Raw genomic sequence first — 19,455 nt, 5'->3', positions numbered from 1 at the left:
ATACTTTAGGGTCCTATTAACCTACTACTTGTAAAGTAGAGCTCATCTTCTGCAATCAGGTAATAGGCCACTGATATAAAAGTCTATTAAGAACAGAAGATACAGCAAATTTTTATGGAACAACTTTAATTCACATCTCTCTGAATTCATCAAAATAGTTCTTGCATTTACATGCACTTTAAGAGCTAATGAATGCTCTTTCAGCTAAAAGAACACCCAGCACCCTCAGCCAACACATCAACTGTAAGACCAAACCTCTGCCTAAATAAGTAATTAAGCAAGCTCATATGCAGAGAAAGACAACCGATGAAATTGTGTGCTTTGTATGCACGATCATGAACTGCAAATTAGCACCACAAAGCACCAAATCTCTGAACAAGCTCCAAAGCAAAACAAAGAAGCAAACAAAAGAAGCAAATACTTGTACTAGGACTGTGCTGAATCCAGGCTAATTACCCTTGCCGTTCAACAGAGATAATTTGACCTGGGAGAGCTCTGAGCCCCACGGTGGACCCTGGCAGCACACCATGCAGCCCCTGGCACCACCCGGGTGGGCCAGCTTTCACAGACTTGGCCCAGGGGTTGTTTACAAGAGGCAACCTGCTGACTCTCCTCTGATTCAGGAGAGGTTCAGTAAATCATGCTGTTGATGACACTTCATAGTCCTGAAGATGTAGCATAGAGAAGATACAGAAAAATATCCCACAGGGAGAAATTCTGGCCTTGCTATAGGGAAAGGTGGACCACCTGCTGACTGGAGGAGAGACAGAGTCTCTCTCACTGTAGTGAATCCCAAACAGTTCATGTCATCATCGTCTGCTTTTACAGTCATAAGACTTGACCGCTGGCTGGATTTTTATTTTTCTTTAAGTGCATAGGTCACTTTAGCTGCATCTGAAACACTCTAACCCTAGAGGTTGAAAGGCAGTGACATCCATTTCACTCCTGCAATATTTCAAGGCTGGTTTTCTGACAGGCAAGAAAATGAATATTCTTCTTCAGAAGAGGAGAATATAAACATTGCCCTAGTTGAAATGTAGCTGGGATGGTTCAAGCTGCATCTGGCATACTTTGAAAAAGTATCCGAGTCAAACGGCTGTGCTTCTTACTGTGCTTCCTTGAACTTTGACTATCCATCAACCAAGTATAAATTGTATTGCTACTCTTTTTTCTATTTTCCCTCTATTACATAATTATATATACTGCCATACATTGCTGATGGACAGAACTGGGGCTTTGTGTTTCCACTCTTAAAGTACTACTCTTTCTCATATTTATGTAATAGTTGAAAGTCCAAAAGTCAGCAATACTTCATTTTCCTCCCTTGCTTGACTTATTAGACATTTACATGCTTCAACTGCAAAAGTATATTAAGCTTTCTCTATCCCCTTTCCCTTTCTCTTCATTTTTTTTGTCTAAGTTCCTTCACCAATCTTCCCTCAAGCCATAGATTTTAATCTGTCTATGGTTTAAAATTGCAGTGGGATGGCCGGTTCTTCTATATATACTGCTTAGCACGAGCATAACCTCCAGTTTCCTCTAACTCCTTCCCTGATGCCAGAGGTCTTCCAACTTCTCATTTTATCTCAAATAATTATTTCCACAGATATAGAATCATAGAATGGTTTGGGTTGGAAGGGACCTTCTAATTCCAACCCCCCTGCTATAGGCAGGGACATCAACCACCAGACCAGGTAGCTCAAAGCCCCATTCAACCTGGCTCTGAATGCCTCTAGGGAGTGGGTATCCACAACCTCTCTTGGCAACTTGTTCCAGTGTCTCACTATCCCCACAGTAAAGAATTTCTTACTAATATCTAGACTAAATCTATCCTCTTTCTGTTTAAAGCCATTTTGCCTTGTCCTGTGGCTACATGCTCTCATGAAAAGTCCCTCCCCAGCTTTCCTATAGGCTCTCTTCAGGTACTGGAAGGCTTCTATAAGGTCTCCTCAGAACCTTCTCTTCTCCAGGCTGAAAAGCCCCAACTCTCTCAAGCCCATCCTCATAGGGGAGGTGCTCCAGCCCTCTGATCATCATCGTGCCCTCCTCTGCACTCAATATGTATCTAATTTTCTTACCTAAAGATTTTTGCTGCACTATTTACTTGTATACTCATATAATAGGGGAAAATCTTCTTTATCTTTCTTCTATAGAAAACATTTCTGATTATACTAAGAATGGTCATTGAGGAGAAGATATCAGTGCTAGAAATCAGAGGGATGATAAATAAAACCACAGAAGACTGAATGGTTATTTAATTTGATTACCTAGACTTGCGTTCTTAAAGCTGCTTAGTGTTAAGGAGAAGCTTATGAGACATCATTATGGCTTAAAACTTCTGCTTATGAAATGAGAATAATATGTAATCAAAACTGAGACCTGACACAGGGAATCTGACTTACAACATAGGTTACCCAGATGTGCTTTTTGTTTTTTCTTTTGTTAGAAGTCAGCTGTCAATAGCACCATTGTCTGCACCTTCTGTCCTGTGCACCTCAGGTGCGAGAGGCTCCGCCCCATTGATGGACAGGCAAGTACAAAATACATCTTGTCACTGAACAGAATAAGTCATTTCTAACAGATTACTTGACAAAAAGTGTAGAAATAGTCCGCATTCAGAAACTTTTTGTGTCTATAACAACCATATTTTGATTGAAAATTCAGGGTTTCTTGATACCCTCTAAGGGTTTACAGGTATTACAGATATGTTCACTTGAGACTTACAGATACAACCAGAAAAATAAGCATATGAGTAAAAATTGAAATTTGTGAAGGTGAATTAAAAACAAGATATGGATGTCATTCTGCAAATGTCAAATATTTCCTACTTTGAAAAGGAAATAGTCAGGTACTCCTTTTTTTTTTTTTTAATAAGAGCAGAAGGGTTGAATCCATCTAATTGCCCCAGTCAAAAAGAAGGTTGAGTAAAAAGCTTTAAAAAATCATTTTGGAATCAGAACTTCCCAATCTTTTTGTTTATAAGAAGAGCTTTTGTACAAATTGATCTGCATTTTATCAAGGGAAATTAATGAATACTGTCAAAACATTCAGAAACAATTCATTTCATCAAAAAATATTTTTTCAAAATTTTGATTTGTCCATTTACCTTAAAAATTAAAACTTTAAAATAAAACTAAGCTGAAATGCTAACAAAACAAACTTCCTAACAAATTCATACCTTTTTAATATACTTAATGAACACATCATAATTTTCCTTTCAAATACTTGCATTCTGAAAATAAAGAACATTAAATAATCCACTTTGTTTTGTATCTGTTTACTTTCTACCTTGGTAGCAAAATTGTAGAACGCAACAGTGGAAGTTCTTACAGTACCATATCTAAAAGAGTTACCAAGTACATTAATTTTACTGATATCTCTCTTAATACTTACTGTTTATTTAGAGATTTTATTTTTATTTCTCACATTATTATAAATTTAACAAGTACTCCTTCAAAACAAAATTGATCCACAGTTGTCATAGCTAACAGGGGTATTCATACTTTCCACAAATTGACATAATCTATTTTTACTGTCTACCATGCTTTGAAAAGCCTTTGATTCTTGGTGAACATTTTATACACTGAGCGATAGCAAAATGGACATCAGAACGATCCCAGTCGGTCAAAAATGCCTGTTGACTGCACTTTAGAAAGAAGATGTATAAGCAACACACTACAGAAAGAGAGATCTGTACTTTACATAACTGATCTTATGATCTGAATTACAAGTCCACAAACCATTTCAGCATTACAGTGTAGTAAACTGCTAGTGGTTGATTTTAATATTTATAGTCTACTGTACATTCTTATCTAATTTGCTAAAAAATAAATATACAGACTAGAATTTTTTCTGTGAAAGAATCCAATAAATGCACATGTAAAACCTATTCATTTAACCTCTGCATTCATCTGTCACTTCTCTTTTACCTACGAAGAAATCATTCATTTCGGTGTAGAGTCACTTATTATATGATGTTCTAGAAATTTTACTTGTTTCTTTTGCTCCTGCAATCCAGCTTGAAGAGAGAAATATGATGGTATCTCTATCTGAAACATCGTTCTTACCTCATCAACACCACACACTGCCCATTCAGCTGGCCTTAACATGTTTTGCAGCGCTACAAGTAGAGATGAAAACTTCAAGAATCAAAGTGTTATAGTCAGTAAAAGGATCTCTGCTTATGCAGTATCCAAGTCAGGCCCATATCTATATTCTTGAATTTGTCAGAAAGAGGAGAATGTCTAGGCTAAGAATTAAGCTTAGTCCATTCATAACGGCGGTTTATTCTTTAGCTCTATCAAGAGATTACATTCTTAAAGCATACTAAATCCTTTTCATTAAATTCACAGGGCATAATCTAGATTTGTGGTTGAATAAATCCAGTGGCACTTGTTAGATGCTTAATAAAACAACCTCTTGCATCAAAGCATACACCAATTAATAGGCTGCTTTGATGACATAAACAACTGCAAGTAGTAAGTTGTTAATGAAATGTATTGAAAAATTGCACGTCTCACTTACCAGGCAGGCATCAGTCATTCCACCATGGGTGTCCTTTATGTTCAGACAATGCATTTAGGAAGCATGAGTTCTGTCTATAATCTTGTTTGCCCTCAAGTATTGTAGATGGTCATCATAGTATTGTAAGTATGCCTCTGAAATACTGCAGCTGGGAGTCTCTCCATCAATCAGAACACAGAAATAGCAACTGAAAACATTGCTATAATTTCCCGATGATATAACAGTATTATTATCATGTACTTTTTAGAATTCCCCATAGTCAAGCCAGAGAAAAGTGCAGAGTGTCATTGCAAGTGATAGTCTTGAAACAAAGAAAGAAAGTGATGTGTTCCAAATAAGCAGATATTTCAAATCCCATTATTTATTGTAAGATTACCCTATCCATCTCTTTTCCAAGTGTTTCTCCTGGGGTAAATTAATCCATATCGGATGGTCTGGATAACACTAATAAAGAAAGATCTCTTCTGGAATGGAAAAGTAACAGCAAGTCCTGGCATACCCTCTGTGGCCTGTCTACTGAGACTGCTCTTTGTTTTGGAGTATTTCAGCCGTGCACGTTTACGTTTGAGAAACCAGTGTTAATGACTTAAATTCAGAAAAATCTGACCTGAACTTCTTGCATTCCCTTTTATCCACAAACCAGACTTTTAAAAATGATTTAGGTTCTGCTGGAACATTTGTCTTATATTTTTTAGTTCAATAGACTTACCCTTCATCTTGTCTGAAGGTTTACATAGTGCTGTCAGTGCCACATGTGACAGCTGTGAATCAGATTGCTGGAAATAATGAAAAAAGCTTTAATATCAGGAGGATTTTTTTTCAGAAAAACTGCTTACAAATACTAATGGTAGCTTGTAGCCTGTAGGATGGCCATGGGTCATGTTTTTCAGCTTTTTTTCCTGCAACCACAAGAGACAGAAATGTACTTTTTATGTATGAAGGTGACCTTGCCATCTAGTCCTATGAATCTAGCAGATGCAGCTTTAAAAGCAATATCAAATACAGAAAATTCTGTATAAAATTAAAAAATAATCAATATGAACCAAGTATGAAATCTGTATGTCAATATCAACTCTATTTTTGAGGAAGCTATGTGTTATTTATTTTACCGATGTTTTTTCATTAGGTAGTGCCTGGAAGCCAACTAAGATGAGTTTCTATTGTATTATGCAGAGTAATATAATATAAGAGCTCAGAAACAGTAGAAAGAGTTGCAAAAGGAGAGTGTTTCTTGCTTTCAGTCAATGGCTGACAATTCTCCAAGCAGAAGCTGTGCTACTGCCTTGGGATAGTTTGCTACTTTTTCCTTGCATGCCTCCGTAACCCAAGGTGAATTTCCATTTACTTAATGTCACATTGAAAACCTTGTTAAGGGCAAAAGGGAACATATCGTAAACACCCATCAAAATGTATTGCTAGCATAGCTAATATTTTAATAAGTTAATAATCCAAACTGTCTAATTAATAAAAAATACTAATACTATACGAATAAAATATTCATTACACAGTGGTATCTCACTACCCAGGGTACTGCCAGGGCTTAGCCATTGCCCCCTGCCCTGCTGTTAACCCAAAATGCAGGCAGTCTCGGGGGAGGCACTATCAAGTGCACTGCCAGGGTCAGGGGAGAGCCTTCTCCTAGTGATGTCAAAGGTCCCACTTATCAACATAGCACAAGTAATTCCCACCTTTGTGTTAGTCATTCATGTCTATTTTACCTTCTTATCGTTTTTCTTCATTACTTCGGCTTTATTAAGATTTTGATTGGACTTGAGATTTCTAAACAAACACAACTGCAGGAAAGTAAAACAAGTTCCTAGTATAAATTTCTGCTACTTGCAGCAGAATGGAAAGACTGAACCAGCTAACGAATGAGTAAGAATAAATAAACAAAAAATCTGATGATGATATTTCAAGTTTGAAAAATCACTTGTACTACAAACCCAGATTTTGTATTGCTGATGTTGATCAGAGCCAGCAGATAGAAGACTGTCCAGTCTATCTCCCATGAGCAAGACAGGACCACTTATATCATGGTGTAGCCCAGTCCTAAATGGTGACAGAAGTTCCTAACCACTGCTTCAGTCTCTTGCTGTAATTGGAGGCCATTTTTCAGTCCATAACTTTCTCTAAATTTTTGGTTTGTTCAACTCTGGTGCACATCTCTCTCCTCCTGCCTGACTGCTGAAAGTTTTACGAAGACCAATGCCTACCTGGAGATTATGGAGCTGTAGTATGATAGTAAGATATTACTTATCCTCTGCTTTCACAAGAGCCTGTCCCTGTGCTGGGACATCATTATACACGGTCCACTTTGGTTGCATCCAGAGCAAATGTTGGAGAGAAATAACTCAGAATTTCATCCCTGTCTGAACTGGAGCAATTTATGCAGGAAGGAAACAGTCATACATTATTGAAGTATAGCCTAAACTGGCTTGAAGGGTATCATGTGCAGTAATGTTCAAGGGCCAGGTTCTCACAGCTCCTCAAGCTGAGTTTTCCTCCAGCTCCCTAATTCAGGGCCAGACGAAAGCACTGTACTCAAGATGGCTTTAAGTCTAACTCCCAGGAGTGAGCCAAAGTGCTCACATTTTTAATGGTTCTGATGCATATTTTTGTTAAATACTGTAGAGTTCTACAGGTAGGGATTTGTTTCCTGTGCTGCTGTCTTGTGTCCTTGTCACATGGAAAAGCGTAGCTAAACATATCTACCGGCTGTGAACTCTGAAATCTACAAAAGAAGATGCCAATTTAATTATTTGTGATTCTTTCTCAGCTATGCATGTAAGAATTAAAGTATCTTCTTTAGATCTATTGAACATATACTTTCTCTGATAAAAGCTACACTAAAACAAGTTCCTATTTCACGATGGCTATTGAATGCAAGACCAATCAAAGCAAAAGTGCCACCTAGTGACCAATCTCTTGAAATGCATTTTAGCATTCATGAAAGCATTTCTCCTTTTCCCTGAAATTTTAGCTGGTCACGTTGTGAGCACTAGAGACATCAGAGGCTTGTTGAAAGCCATACTAATATTTCTGTATATATACAGAATACCTTCACTGTAAAGAAGTATACATCCTCTTTCTTTATTCAATTTCTTTTTCATGTTTATATCTATGTCAGTTGCTCCCACCGCCTCATTTTGCCCATCTTAAAGTTTTGGTTTCTCTAAAATCCAAAGTTTTGGCATATGTAGGCTCATACAATATGCCCTGTATGCAAGATTTATCAACCGTTCACCAGAGTTCTCAGGGCAAGGTAGTTCAGATAAGAAGTTGCATTCAGTGATTGCCCACAGGTTTGTGGCTTCAAGGCATCTGTCAAAGCAGTCAGGTCCCAGAAAGTCCAGAAGAGAGGAGCAACTCTAAAGCTGACACATCTTTGCCTTTCTCCTTCTGCTCCTCTCAGCCCCTCCTAGGATTGCACTGCTCCCCTCTCTTCCTACCCAAATGATGCAAAATAACTCTTCAACATCTCCACTGCACAACTTTACTAAAAAGAAGTCTTATAACATTCAATAAACCTTGGTAATTATAACATATCTGTAAATTACTCTAATAAATCTATAAACAACTATAACACATTTTTCAATTAAAAAAAAAAAAAAAAAAAAACACAGCAAAAGCAGTTAATTCACTGCTCCAGGAAATGCTCGGCTAGAAATATGTAAAATTTCACATCTGATATTATTGTTGCATTTTATATGAGGTAGAAATATATATTTATTATGTTATAATGCAGATATTTTATGATTTATATGAGCTAGTAATAATTTTCAAAAAGAAACCTCCATATATAAGGGAAATTAGGCAGGGAACAAGAATCCACATTTTAATTTAACAGTTCTTCTACTGGAAAGACTGTCACCATGAATGATTTCCATTCTACCCAGATCCTTCCTTGCTTTTCAGAGACTGCAATGCAGCTTTCATCATGGCAGAATAACCCCTTTTCACAAAATAAATAAATCTTATACTAAGAAGTTTATACCAAATGATTTCCTTCCCTCCCTCTCTGGAAGCACGGATTTTGTTGATCTTTGTACGTCTATCACCATAACAATTTTGGATTCCTCTGGGTAGAAGAAATGACAGGCTTCATGTCTTCCTATTCCCAGCTTAGGTGATTTTCAAGAATCACAGAATCACCAAGGTTGGAAAAGACCTCCAAGATTATCCAGTTCAACTGTCCACCTACAACCTATATTTCCCCACTAAACCATGCCCCTTAGTACCACATCTAAACGTTTCTTGAACACCTTCAGGAAACAAGACAACATACTTCAGACTCAGTCATAAGGCAGAGCATTGGAGGTGAAATAAAACACGGTGTAACACCAACTTTAATGGAAAACCAGTTTTGTTTAGTTTATAATCTTATTTAAATGACTACAAACTGAAGAGCCCACTTGAGCAGCTCCAGAGCCTGCTTTAATTTATTATGAACAAACTGCCCTCAAGACTATCATTGTGTGTATGAAATGTTTCCTCTGTGCCTGAATAAGACCGTAAATTTCTGGGATCAGAGACCTTACTTGTACAAAGTCTCACGGCAGACTAATGCCCCTGTTCAATACACCAACAGTGGTGCTTGCCCCCTGAAAGATTTCTGCTGATCTGGTGTAATCAAGATGATGTGCTTCATTGATTTTCAGTATAACTAAAAAGCTGAGTATAAGACGCTGCCAGGGACACTTACTATTAATCAAAATAGCAACGAAAGAACTAAAGTTTATGTTCTGTGCTAACACTAAGAGAAGAAGATTTAAAGTATAAGGCCAGATTTTTCTTTAATGAGACTAAAAGAGGTTTTACGGTGTGTTTTTTTCTTTTTCCCTAGTTATTCTTTCCCAAACAAGGGAGAGGAAAAGGAAGGAGAAAAAAGGTCATAAACTGCCTCTCATTTACTGTAAGGCACCTATTCGTATCAGAAAGATTAAGCAGGATCACACTTACTAACACAGATACTGAAAACATTATTATTATAAGAAAGCATTGAAGGTTCTCAGCTTGACACTGCATACATTATTTAGCAAATATGAATTTAGCTCAAGGATTGGCAGATGAGTATTGCAGATGGTCTCCTGCTGGCTCTTTATTTGAGAATTTTAGTCTCTGTTTTCACAGTGACATATTTCCTTTGATTCTTCAGCAGCTCTTTTCCAGAGTCTTCATTCATTCCCCTTGAGAATAGAACCACGCTTGAATGCCAGAAATATTTCTCCTTCTCGTGTTGCATTTGTGCTTTCTATTTTTCCCAGTCTCTTATTTAAGTCCATGAGTTTTTGACAGCACATCTGAGGACTGCTGATGTTTTAAACCAGGTTTGGATTAAACAGAGCACGAAGATAACTTCAGCCCTCAGTTTTATCTCCCATTCTACTTCTGCATCTTTCTATCTTGGTGTGTTTCTCCCACCTCTGCCTTTTGGCCCTCTGAATAGCTGCAGCCAGCACAGAGATTCTCAAAGCAGGGATCTACAGCACCGGGAGCCCACTGTGGGGAAGAGGGATGAGAGCTCACTGACGAGAAGGGCTCTTTCCAGGGCTGGGGTTAGGTATAGCAGCTTGTAACCTTGTAGTTGTGGAATTCCATCTTTCCTAGGTGATATTTGCAAATAATGCATTAAACAATTAAATGCTGAATTCATTTTTGGCAGCTTGATGAGTATTTCTCCATAAATATGACATATTTTATTTAATTACTTCATTTACTCCTAAAGACACTGCCAGTGTAGACCCCCACAACACGCCCAGCGTGGCTGTGAGGCAATCATAAACAGAATTCTGGAACATATTTTCAGCAAATTAGGCAATGTAGAGTCTTGGGAAATAAGTTCAACAAAGACAAAAGTGAAAGAAGTGTGTGTGCTCCCTTCCGATTCAGAAATAACATTTCTTACTACAGAAAAATATTTTGACTGCTATTTCTCACATTAGTATTTATTTTGGCTACAAAATATTTTTGTTACCTGACTAAAAACAAGTGGAAAGAAAAAAAGAAAAAAAGGTGAAAAGCAAAAAGGAGAAAGATATTATCAAGGTAAAACAAAGAAAATTATTTAGTAGCCGAGATAGTTTATTTAATCAAGAGGATTATAATGTCAGTTGCAGTCTGTCATTAATGAACTTTTGGACTAGAGATGTCAGGCCAGATTTTCCTGGCCTTTTAATGATTTCTCTTAATCAATTTTAATTTCAGTTATATTTGCACAAGAGCAGGAGGTCCTGTCATCACTGAAGCAAACCAAAAAACCCCAATCTCCCTGAACAAGTCCCACAGAATTTATGCCAGAGATGAAAGAAGAAATCAGTGGTTCAAATGTATTATATTCTCTGCCAAATCAGTGATCAGAGAGTCTACTTTTGCTACTGATTTTAATTCAGTAATTGTAAAGTTCATTCATTTTTGCTTTTCCACTCCTTTAATCAAGTCTTTTATGCTTCGAGCTAACAGGAAACACCATTTTAAAATCTTTAATACATTTTTTTTACATTAAACACCATCCCGTTGCTCCCAGGGTTATTGTTCTACGACATCATTTTGAGTCAGTAGGTTATGTTCATGTTACGTAGTTTTTTCCAGAATCCAGTCTGAATATTCTACAACTTTTGTGTAGACTCCCGGCTGTCGGGGCCGAGCACAGCCTTCACCCCAACTGGTGATGCCCACCAGATACCACACTTCCTCGTGCCTGCACGACAGTGGTCCTCCCGAATCTCCCTGTGTCACAGGACAGAAAGGGTTCACAAGGAACTGTATTTCTCTCTCAAATAAAGCCATGATAAAATCAGCATCATCCAGTGTTAACAGCATAACTGCACAGACTTCAATTACTTAAAGTTGCTTAACACAGTGTTGAAGCAGTTTTTCTGTTTATCTAGTGGAATGGTTTCTAAATACATTCCAGTCATTGCAAGTAAGTTCCATTTCACTTTACAGTTAAATGTTATTGGGTTTTTTGTTTGTTTGGGTATGCAAAACTCAGTTCCGTACACACGTTATCTTGTTTGGCTCCCCATGCTCCCTGGGATAAAACAAATCTCTGTTTTCTTTTCCTATTCCTAATTGATCTTTCTGAACATAGGGTTCTTTAATACAGCTGTTATGAGCTGTTGAGACAATAGCAATGTGTTATTGTTATATAACATCATCATCATGTTCTGGTGTGCTGTATCACACAAAGAAAACTTAACTAGTATTGAGGAAAAAAATTACTTCCCAGCTCCAAGAATTTTTATTCCTAGTTACTCAGCAGCAATCATAATAACAGCACCTTAATAGAGAACATATCTGCTAAACGCTTAAAATATATACTATATTTGAAAGAGAACTTAATCTTACTAATCAGACTATATTTTTTTCTATTATAATTGACTTAAATATTATAAGTTAACAAAAGTGCATTAGTTTACACCCGAGCAGAGACCTGGGTTCACTGACCTCATGCTGTTGTGACATTTTCAATTCTAATAACGAACAGATCAGTCTGCTTATGTTGTGTTTAGCTTTCCATTTTCCATTTCTAGCACACTCTGTTCTGGATGCTTGTGGATAATGGATGATTTAAAATAAGCTTTTATGTACTGTATTTCATGTTAAGAAATAAAAACGTGACAGAGGAAATCTGTTCCTGGAGAAATGTTGTGAGATATTATACTTGTTCTCATTGGTTTTCCACTATTGCAGAGAAATACTAGTTTGTTCCCTAAATAGATGAGAGTTAGAACTTGTACTTTATGATCTCTTTACATGCTCTTCACATTTTATTTTATTTTTTAAGGGAAAGTTGTATAATTCTTAGCAAACTAATGAATTTTGCTTCTTAAGAGTGGGAAGTTAAATTTGTTCCTTTAATAGGAGACAGCAGAGAAGTGAAGGGTATGTGTGTCTCTCTCTCCCTCTATACACTCAGAGCTTCTTTACTTGTAGACACATGAAGTCTATCCCTAAGGAATTCAATGTCACATAATAAGTGTTCTACATATACCTTGACTGTCAGTACTTTCAGCAAGCAAAAGTGACACATTAAAAAACAGTTCTATTTATAAATACCTGTTTGTTATGAAAGTTAAACATTTTATTATGTTATTCAATTATGTATTCAAACAAATTATTGAAATATATTACAGTATATGACATCTTTCTATTACCTTACAGGCATCCCTTCCACCTTCATCATAGCCAGCACAGATCTCTTTGTCATCTATTCTACGCTTCCGGTATCTTGCCTGGCACTCCTCTTTTGATATCAGGGGAACAGTAACTTTCTGAAGAATGTCTTCTACACGACCTATGTAATAGAAGTTACAATCAGACAGATGTTCAGCTCTAGCAAAGTAAAAGTTAAAACTATACTCTAAAAGTCTCCATTCAGTGATATTAAAAAGTCAGAGTTCATTGCTTTTAGCATGAAGCTAGACAGCAGTGACATTGGTTTTCAATTTTTAAACAGTGTTGGTTGTCTGGGTTTTTTCTGAACGTTTTGAAAACACTATTTTACCACAGTATGACTTATGACCAAGAATGTTTCAAAACTCCCCAGTGATTTGCTGTGAAGCTCTGTATGGGTATTGTTTTCAGGGGCATTGAGTCTTGGAGCCTGTATTCCCATGAAGAGAATTGCTTTGCTTTACTGATAATTATTTCTTAGTAATGCGTTGCAATGCAATTGAAGCCTCCCAGTTTCCAAATGTGTGCTGCTGCACACCCTGGCACTCTACAGGTTGGTGAAAATTTCATGTCAAGTAAATAAAAGTATTTGAGAGCAGTGTTTTCTTATAAATTAACAAAAGACATTAGAATTCTTTTAGACTTCACATTAAACTCTAACGTGCAAATGGGGAGGTGTGCAAAGGAGGGAACTCTGTTTAAACAGATTTATCTGTATATGTAATGTAATAGACTTTAATAATTAACAGCTGCTTGGCCAACATCTGGGTAAGATTAGAGGAGTTCAAATCACACTTACTATTAAAACACAAAGGTCATTGGTATTTTTCATAAACAACCTTTAGAATCATAAAAGCAATATACAACAACCTCTGATCTCTGAAGTGAAGTCATATGAATAAAATCACATTTTTAAAAAACTATGAGTTATATGCAGACTGTAATTCAAGATCCCACTGTACAGCAGTAAGTCTACTGTCTGTCTCTGTAATATATCATTGCATAACTGAAGGTATATTTGGGAGGGTACATGGTGATGTTAAGCTAGATAACTTGCAGCATTCATCTACCTGCAACAGGAAAGCTTGAGAACAGAATGGAGAGAATCCATCTACAGGAATAATTATATTCATGCCCATTGACTCTGATGACTTCAACACTGTCTTCCACAGTATTCTCCTAGAGAAGTTGGCAGCCCATGGCTTGGACAGACAAGCTCTTTGCTGGGTAAAGAACTGGCTGGGCCCAGAGAGTGGTGATGAATGGAGTCAAATCCAGCTGGTGACCGGTCATGAGTTGTGCTCCCCAGAGTTTTTATATTGGGACCTGTCCTGTTCAGTATCTTTACTGATGACCTGGAGGAGGGGATTGAGTGCATCCACAGTAAGCTTGCAGATGACATCGAGTTCAGAGGAAGTTTTGATGTGTCCTGGGGTAGGAAGGCTCTACAGAGCAGTCTGGGCAGGCTGGATAGCTGGGCTGAGGCCAATGGGATGAAGGTCAAGACCAAGTGCCGGGTCCTGCACTTCAGCCATAAAAAACCCAGTCCACGCTACAGGCTTGGGGCAGAGTGGCTGGAAGACTGCGTGGAAGAAATGGATCTGGTGGTATTAGTCAACACTTGGCTGAACATGAGCCAGCAGTGTGCCCAGGTGGCCAAGAAAGCCAATGTCATTCTGTCTTGTATCAGAAACAGTGTTGCCAGCAGGAGCAGGGAAGTGATCTTCCCTCTGTACTCAGCACTGGTGAGGCTGCACCTGAAGTACTGTGTTCAGTTTTGAGCCCCTCACTGCAAGACAGACATCAAGGCCCTGGAACATGTCCAGAGAATGGCAACAAAGTTGGTGAGGGGTCTGGAGCATAAGTCTTATGAGGAGCAGCTGAAGGAGCTGGGATTGTTTAGTCTGGAAAAGAGGAGGCTCGGGGGTGACCTTATCACTCTCTACAACTACCTGAAAGAAGATTGTGGTGAGGTGGGGATCAGCCTCTTCTCCCATGTAACTAGCAATAGGACTAGAGGGAATGGCCTCAAGTTGCACCAGGGGAGATTCAAGTTGGATGTTAGGAAATACTTCTTCAAGAGAGTGGTCAGGTGCTGGAACAGGCAGCCCAGGGATGTGGTGGAGTCACCATCCCTAGAGGTGTTCAAGAAACATTTAGATGTTGTACTGAAGGACATGGCTTAGTGGGAAATATTGGTGATAGTTGGACAGTAGAACTGGATGATCGTGGTGGTCTTTTCCAGCCTTGATGATTCCATGATTCTATTACTGCTTTGAATTCATATAAATAAAGCTATGGGCAAATGCAGATTCTTTCTGTGGCCTGTGATCATCATTCCTGGTTAAGAATTAAGAGTATATTTTATGAGTTTTTTTTTTTTTTTAACAAAATGCATTTTGCAAATACAAGAACTCACTGTTTAAATACTTATCTGTACCTCTTTCCTTTCTGTAACCCCATCCAATTACCCAACAGTCAGTATAGAGCATGCTAGCTTCTTCTTTCGATGGCAGGCAAATAGGAAGTTGAAGATCTAAAATATGATTAAAAATATAAGTTTGGCCAGTAGAAATGACTAAAATATTAAGGTTTTTTGTGCACCTACATAATACCTGATGATAGTCTCCATGTTACTCTTTGTACCTTTTACTAGAGACTGCCCTAGTCATATTAGTAAAAGCCTCACATTGTCTTTACAAAGCCAACAGAATGAGATTCTCCTTAAAACCAAGTGATTACATATCAAATGAAGACAACCCAGGTTTCATGAACTGTCACATCAAAAACAGTCTTTATCATCCTGCATTTTCAGAATCCCTCTGAAATAGAATACATACCAGTAAAATTCATAGCCTTATCAAGTTTCAGTAAAGCAATGTCATATCCAGTCTGTGCAGAATTATACTGAGGATGAATAATAATCTCTTCCACTCTGAAGAAGGGTGTATCCTCATTTATTTCTGATTGTTTTAAAACACCAGCATAAACACGCCAAATGTTGGGATTCTGAACACTGAGAGAAAAAACAAACAAACAAACAAACAAACAAACAAAAACACTTAGTCTGTGGCTCAGAGATTTGCACTGATTTAGTTTGGTGCAGGAGCCAACATCCTCTAGGTGTACAGTGACCTGCACAGAGGTCATTCTTCCCAATTGTATTTTCGCACTCTCAAACCTAAAGCCAGGTTTCTCTTATCCGTTCCTTCCATTTTTCATTTCTTCTGTTCCTCTTCCTATCTATATTTTCAGCCCCATACCCCTCTTTCCCTTACATTCAGACTCTTGTTCTGATCCTTTCTTACCCTTTTTCCCTTTCTGCCTTCTTTCATTTTCTGTTTTACTCTGCTCTTACTAATTTTATCTTCAAGGGCCTAACACAAGCCCCGAGGAAGTAAAAGAGATTCTTCCCATACATTCCAGTACAACAACGTCTGTAGTAACCAAAATAGGGGTGGAAATACAAGTTCAAGTAGAGTCTATTCAGACACCAAAATGAAAGCAAATAGAAAATGTAATATTATTGACCAATATAAAAATTTCCACTTAATATTTATGATTTCAACTTTACTTTGAGTACATTTAAGGGATATTTCATTGTGATGTTCTACCATTAAGGCAACCTAAAAGTTTTGATACATGCATTGAAGAAGATGCAAAATCTGTCTTCAATATTAAAAAAAATTATTTGAAGATTTCATGTGTTTATTCATAAATATAAGCTGACCTAAGTTATTTCTAGTGAACATAGTCTACATATTTTTATTCTTTAGACAAGTTCTCCTTTTGCCCTTTATAATGCTAGTAACTCTACATCCCTGGATAGCAGGTAGAGAATGATATTCTTCATACTGGGTTTTTCGGAGTGTTTAGGGGGGTTATCCACTTTTATAAGGTTTGTCACTGGAGAACTGGTATTGCCAGTATTACTTCATGCTGTAACACTAAGGAATAATGTACAACAATGCATGAGTAAAAGTGTCTGATTTTAACCTAGACAATTCTCTCGTCTTTAAAGCATTTTATACTACCCGTGCCTTTCTCACATTACACTGACTTAAAATATAGCCTGAAGATGTTCAGCTTGTAAATGACAGGCTAACCTGCTTTACAGGTTGTGATCATTTAACGAAGAAATGGATCACCTGCATGATCATTAAATCAGCTCTTCACAACACACCTAATTTCATGACTTAAATGTGATGGCAATTCTGTGGTCATTAACAATACCTACTGTATATCTCCATGCAAATTAGCAACACTTCGGCTATTCAGAAGTCCACATACTGTTTTCAAAGCTGAAATCTCTACTAAAACAACATGTTAATTGACTAGTTGATAACATTATAAAGTAACAAAATATTAGATGAAAACCAGTGCAATTAGGATCTGAATGTTATAGAGAAAGGTAGTGCGCATTCCAGAATCAGCCTAATTGGATCCCTAGGGATTTACCTTGTGTCCTGGTCTTTGCTGAGCATGCTGCTGCTGAAGCTGTCAGATATGTTCCAGTCTCTGAGATAGTCATTTGATGTATATGAAATTGAATAACTTAACAACAGAGTTTCCTTGATAATATGATATTACAGTAAGAAAAAGTTCATGTTGCATGAGAAAGGTTTACTTTCTTCTATGTATCTAGCATCTACTTTAGAATTTCATCTTCCAGATGCATTAAAATAACCAGTAGCACAGTACTGCACTACAAAGGGCAAAGCGCGGAGTGCCAATTATGTTAAGAATATGAATTGTCTACCTTAAAATTTCACCTTGTGGTTATATCAAAGTAGTTGATTATGTTCCGGTTATTTTCATCATGCAAATGTATCTTTCTGAAAGAACCTCAGCTTATTGCAGACACTGGATGAAATTTTTATCTGTAAATTTACGTTTAGGACTCACCTCATGAAACAGTGGGCAGCTGTAAGGATCCACTGGTTACTGATGATAGAGCCCCCACACAGGTGTCTCCGACGAGATAGCTTCACATGTAAGCTTACTTGCCATGGCCATTCACCAGGGGAAGAGTCTGTCCCTCCAATTATCCTAATATTTCTTGAAGAATGCTGCATACATACTACAGAAATAATTGAAAACTGTATTTAAAGATAATTTTCATTGGCCCAAGAGAAAAGATGTGACTATTGCTAACCTGCAAATAGGAACCAATCTTAAGCAAAGAACATCAGATATTCTAATCCCTTTATGTTTTTTTACCATAAAATCCAATTTAAAGAAGTTTACAAGGTACTGTCTGTGTTTGCAGTATGCAGTCTGCGCAGACCTCAGTTCTTCACAAAGACTTTTATCTTCACAATCTGCCTCATGGTCATTTCAATGCAAGCAATATTCAGAAGAAAAAAAAATAGGGGGGCTTAAGTTTCCTGTACCAAAATCAGTTTTAAAATGTCTCTTTATACGGAAAGTTTCACTTACCAGTGCTGGCCTTTTTTTTACACAATCTTAGTGAGTATCCAGAGATCCTTCCTGGCCCGTGTTGTATTTCCACTGGAGATCCATTTGAGGACATTCTTAGATGACACTCACACTTTCTGACAATAAATAAATGCAAAGATCCAGTTTATACTTATACAGAACACATACATTAGATGCCTTCCCTAAGAATTCTCACCTCTCCTCATTGCATGACTCTTGGAGGGGAAAGTAGGTAAAAAATTGGCAGCGGATCATATCTGTGCAAACTTGCTGACAAGCTCTGTGTCCTTTTGTATAAGTGACATTGAGTTCATCTCCCAAAAAATTCATATGCACGTAAGTGCGAGAATTGCAGGCTGTAAGAATGAGCGTGTTCCAAGAATCAGTAAGTCTATTCATTCCATTATTTCAAAAGTCATATTTTTATTGTAATTTATTGTTTACCAGGAAAGTGTCTTCTGCAGTTTAGGAGACCAAAACCTGAAATAGCATTTTCTCGCAATGTAAGTGCCTCTGGTATTCCACTTGCTGATGTCTTCAGAAGGCAAAGATTTCTAAAATAAAAAAAATAAAAAAGTAACTGAATTTGTTCCCATATCCTAACATTGATCTTTCAGGTACTGGTACAGGAAAACTCTTTCTTAAAGGTGCTTTTTTTTCCAAAGTTTGTATCTGTAAAAGTATTTCATATGAAAATGAATTCACTAAGGTAATAGAGGAGGATTTAGTAGTTATGTGAAATGCCATATGGGTGTACTACTGAAGATTGTACAGTATTTATATATATAGGGAAGAGGTAACTTTAGATTATATATGCCATCTCAGTTTTGCTTCAGTTTTATTGAAACCTTATTCTTCTTTCCACCTCTGTTTTCTGTAGACTGTTACTTTTTGAATCCTCACTGCTAAATACGAAAGAAGTTCAATCTTTAAAAAGAAATACTTTTGAACCTGTTAGATTAATTCAAAACCTTTTCAAGTTAATAACTTAATCCTGCTAGGAAACCAGACATCTCTTGACAATTTCATAAAATTCAGCTTTAAGTCATCAAAACAACCTGAAGGCTGTCTCCTTGCTGAGTATATCTCTTTTCAGATTAACACCAGATATGCAGGTCAAGTACAAGATCCCTGGTCATACCATACAACAAGTGAAATGCCCATGGGAAATTATAAACTTATGGATGCAACACATCAACTTTTTTTTTTATTTAAAAAAAGCTCTTTTAAAGAAAATAAACCTTTAACATTAATTTCCATGAATATAATAAAATGGTGATTAAAAAGGCTGAGATCATGGGGTTGTTTTTTATTTGG

The 19,455-nt window shown here is 37.1% G+C and overlaps 1 protein-coding gene across 9 annotated transcripts in view; it reads right to left on the bottom strand.

Moving 5' to 3' along the window:
- LOC110397297 (cytochrome P450 4V2-like) overlaps positions 1-19,455 on the bottom strand; it is a 92,749-nt gene that overhangs the window by 40,880 nt on the left and 32,414 nt on the right. For 8 of the 9 annotated variants that reach the window (XM_021393392.1, XM_021393385.1, XM_021393387.1 and 5 more), the window contains 9 exons: positions 18,583-18,692; positions 18,335-18,494; positions 18,139-18,254; positions 17,605-17,779; positions 15,540-15,715; positions 15,140-15,235; positions 12,681-12,820; positions 5,234-5,300; positions 4,525-4,682 (listed from right to left, as the gene is read on the bottom strand). In XM_021393392.1, coding sequence (XP_021249067.1) covers positions 4,579-4,682; positions 5,234-5,300; positions 12,681-12,820; positions 15,140-15,235; positions 15,540-15,715; positions 17,605-17,779; positions 18,139-18,254; positions 18,335-18,494; positions 18,583-18,692 — 1,144 coding nt within the window. In that variant the 3' untranslated portion in view covers positions 4,525-4,578. Of the gene's footprint in view, positions 1-4,524; positions 4,683-5,233; positions 5,301-10,191; positions 11,251-12,680; positions 12,821-15,139; positions 15,236-15,539; positions 15,716-17,604; positions 17,780-18,138; positions 18,255-18,334; positions 18,495-18,582; positions 18,693-19,455 lie in introns of those variants that run through there. The other variant, XM_021393390.1, reaches the window with a different exon arrangement.

The sequence above is a fragment of the Numida meleagris genome, chromosome 4 (assembly GCF_002078875.1).
Source record: "Numida meleagris isolate 19003 breed g44 Domestic line chromosome 4, NumMel1.0, whole genome shotgun sequence".
NCBI lineage: Eukaryota > Metazoa > Chordata > Aves > Galliformes > Numididae > Numida > Numida meleagris.
Note: the sequence above shows the minus strand (reverse complement) of the source record. Positions and strands in the feature narration are given on the sequence as shown.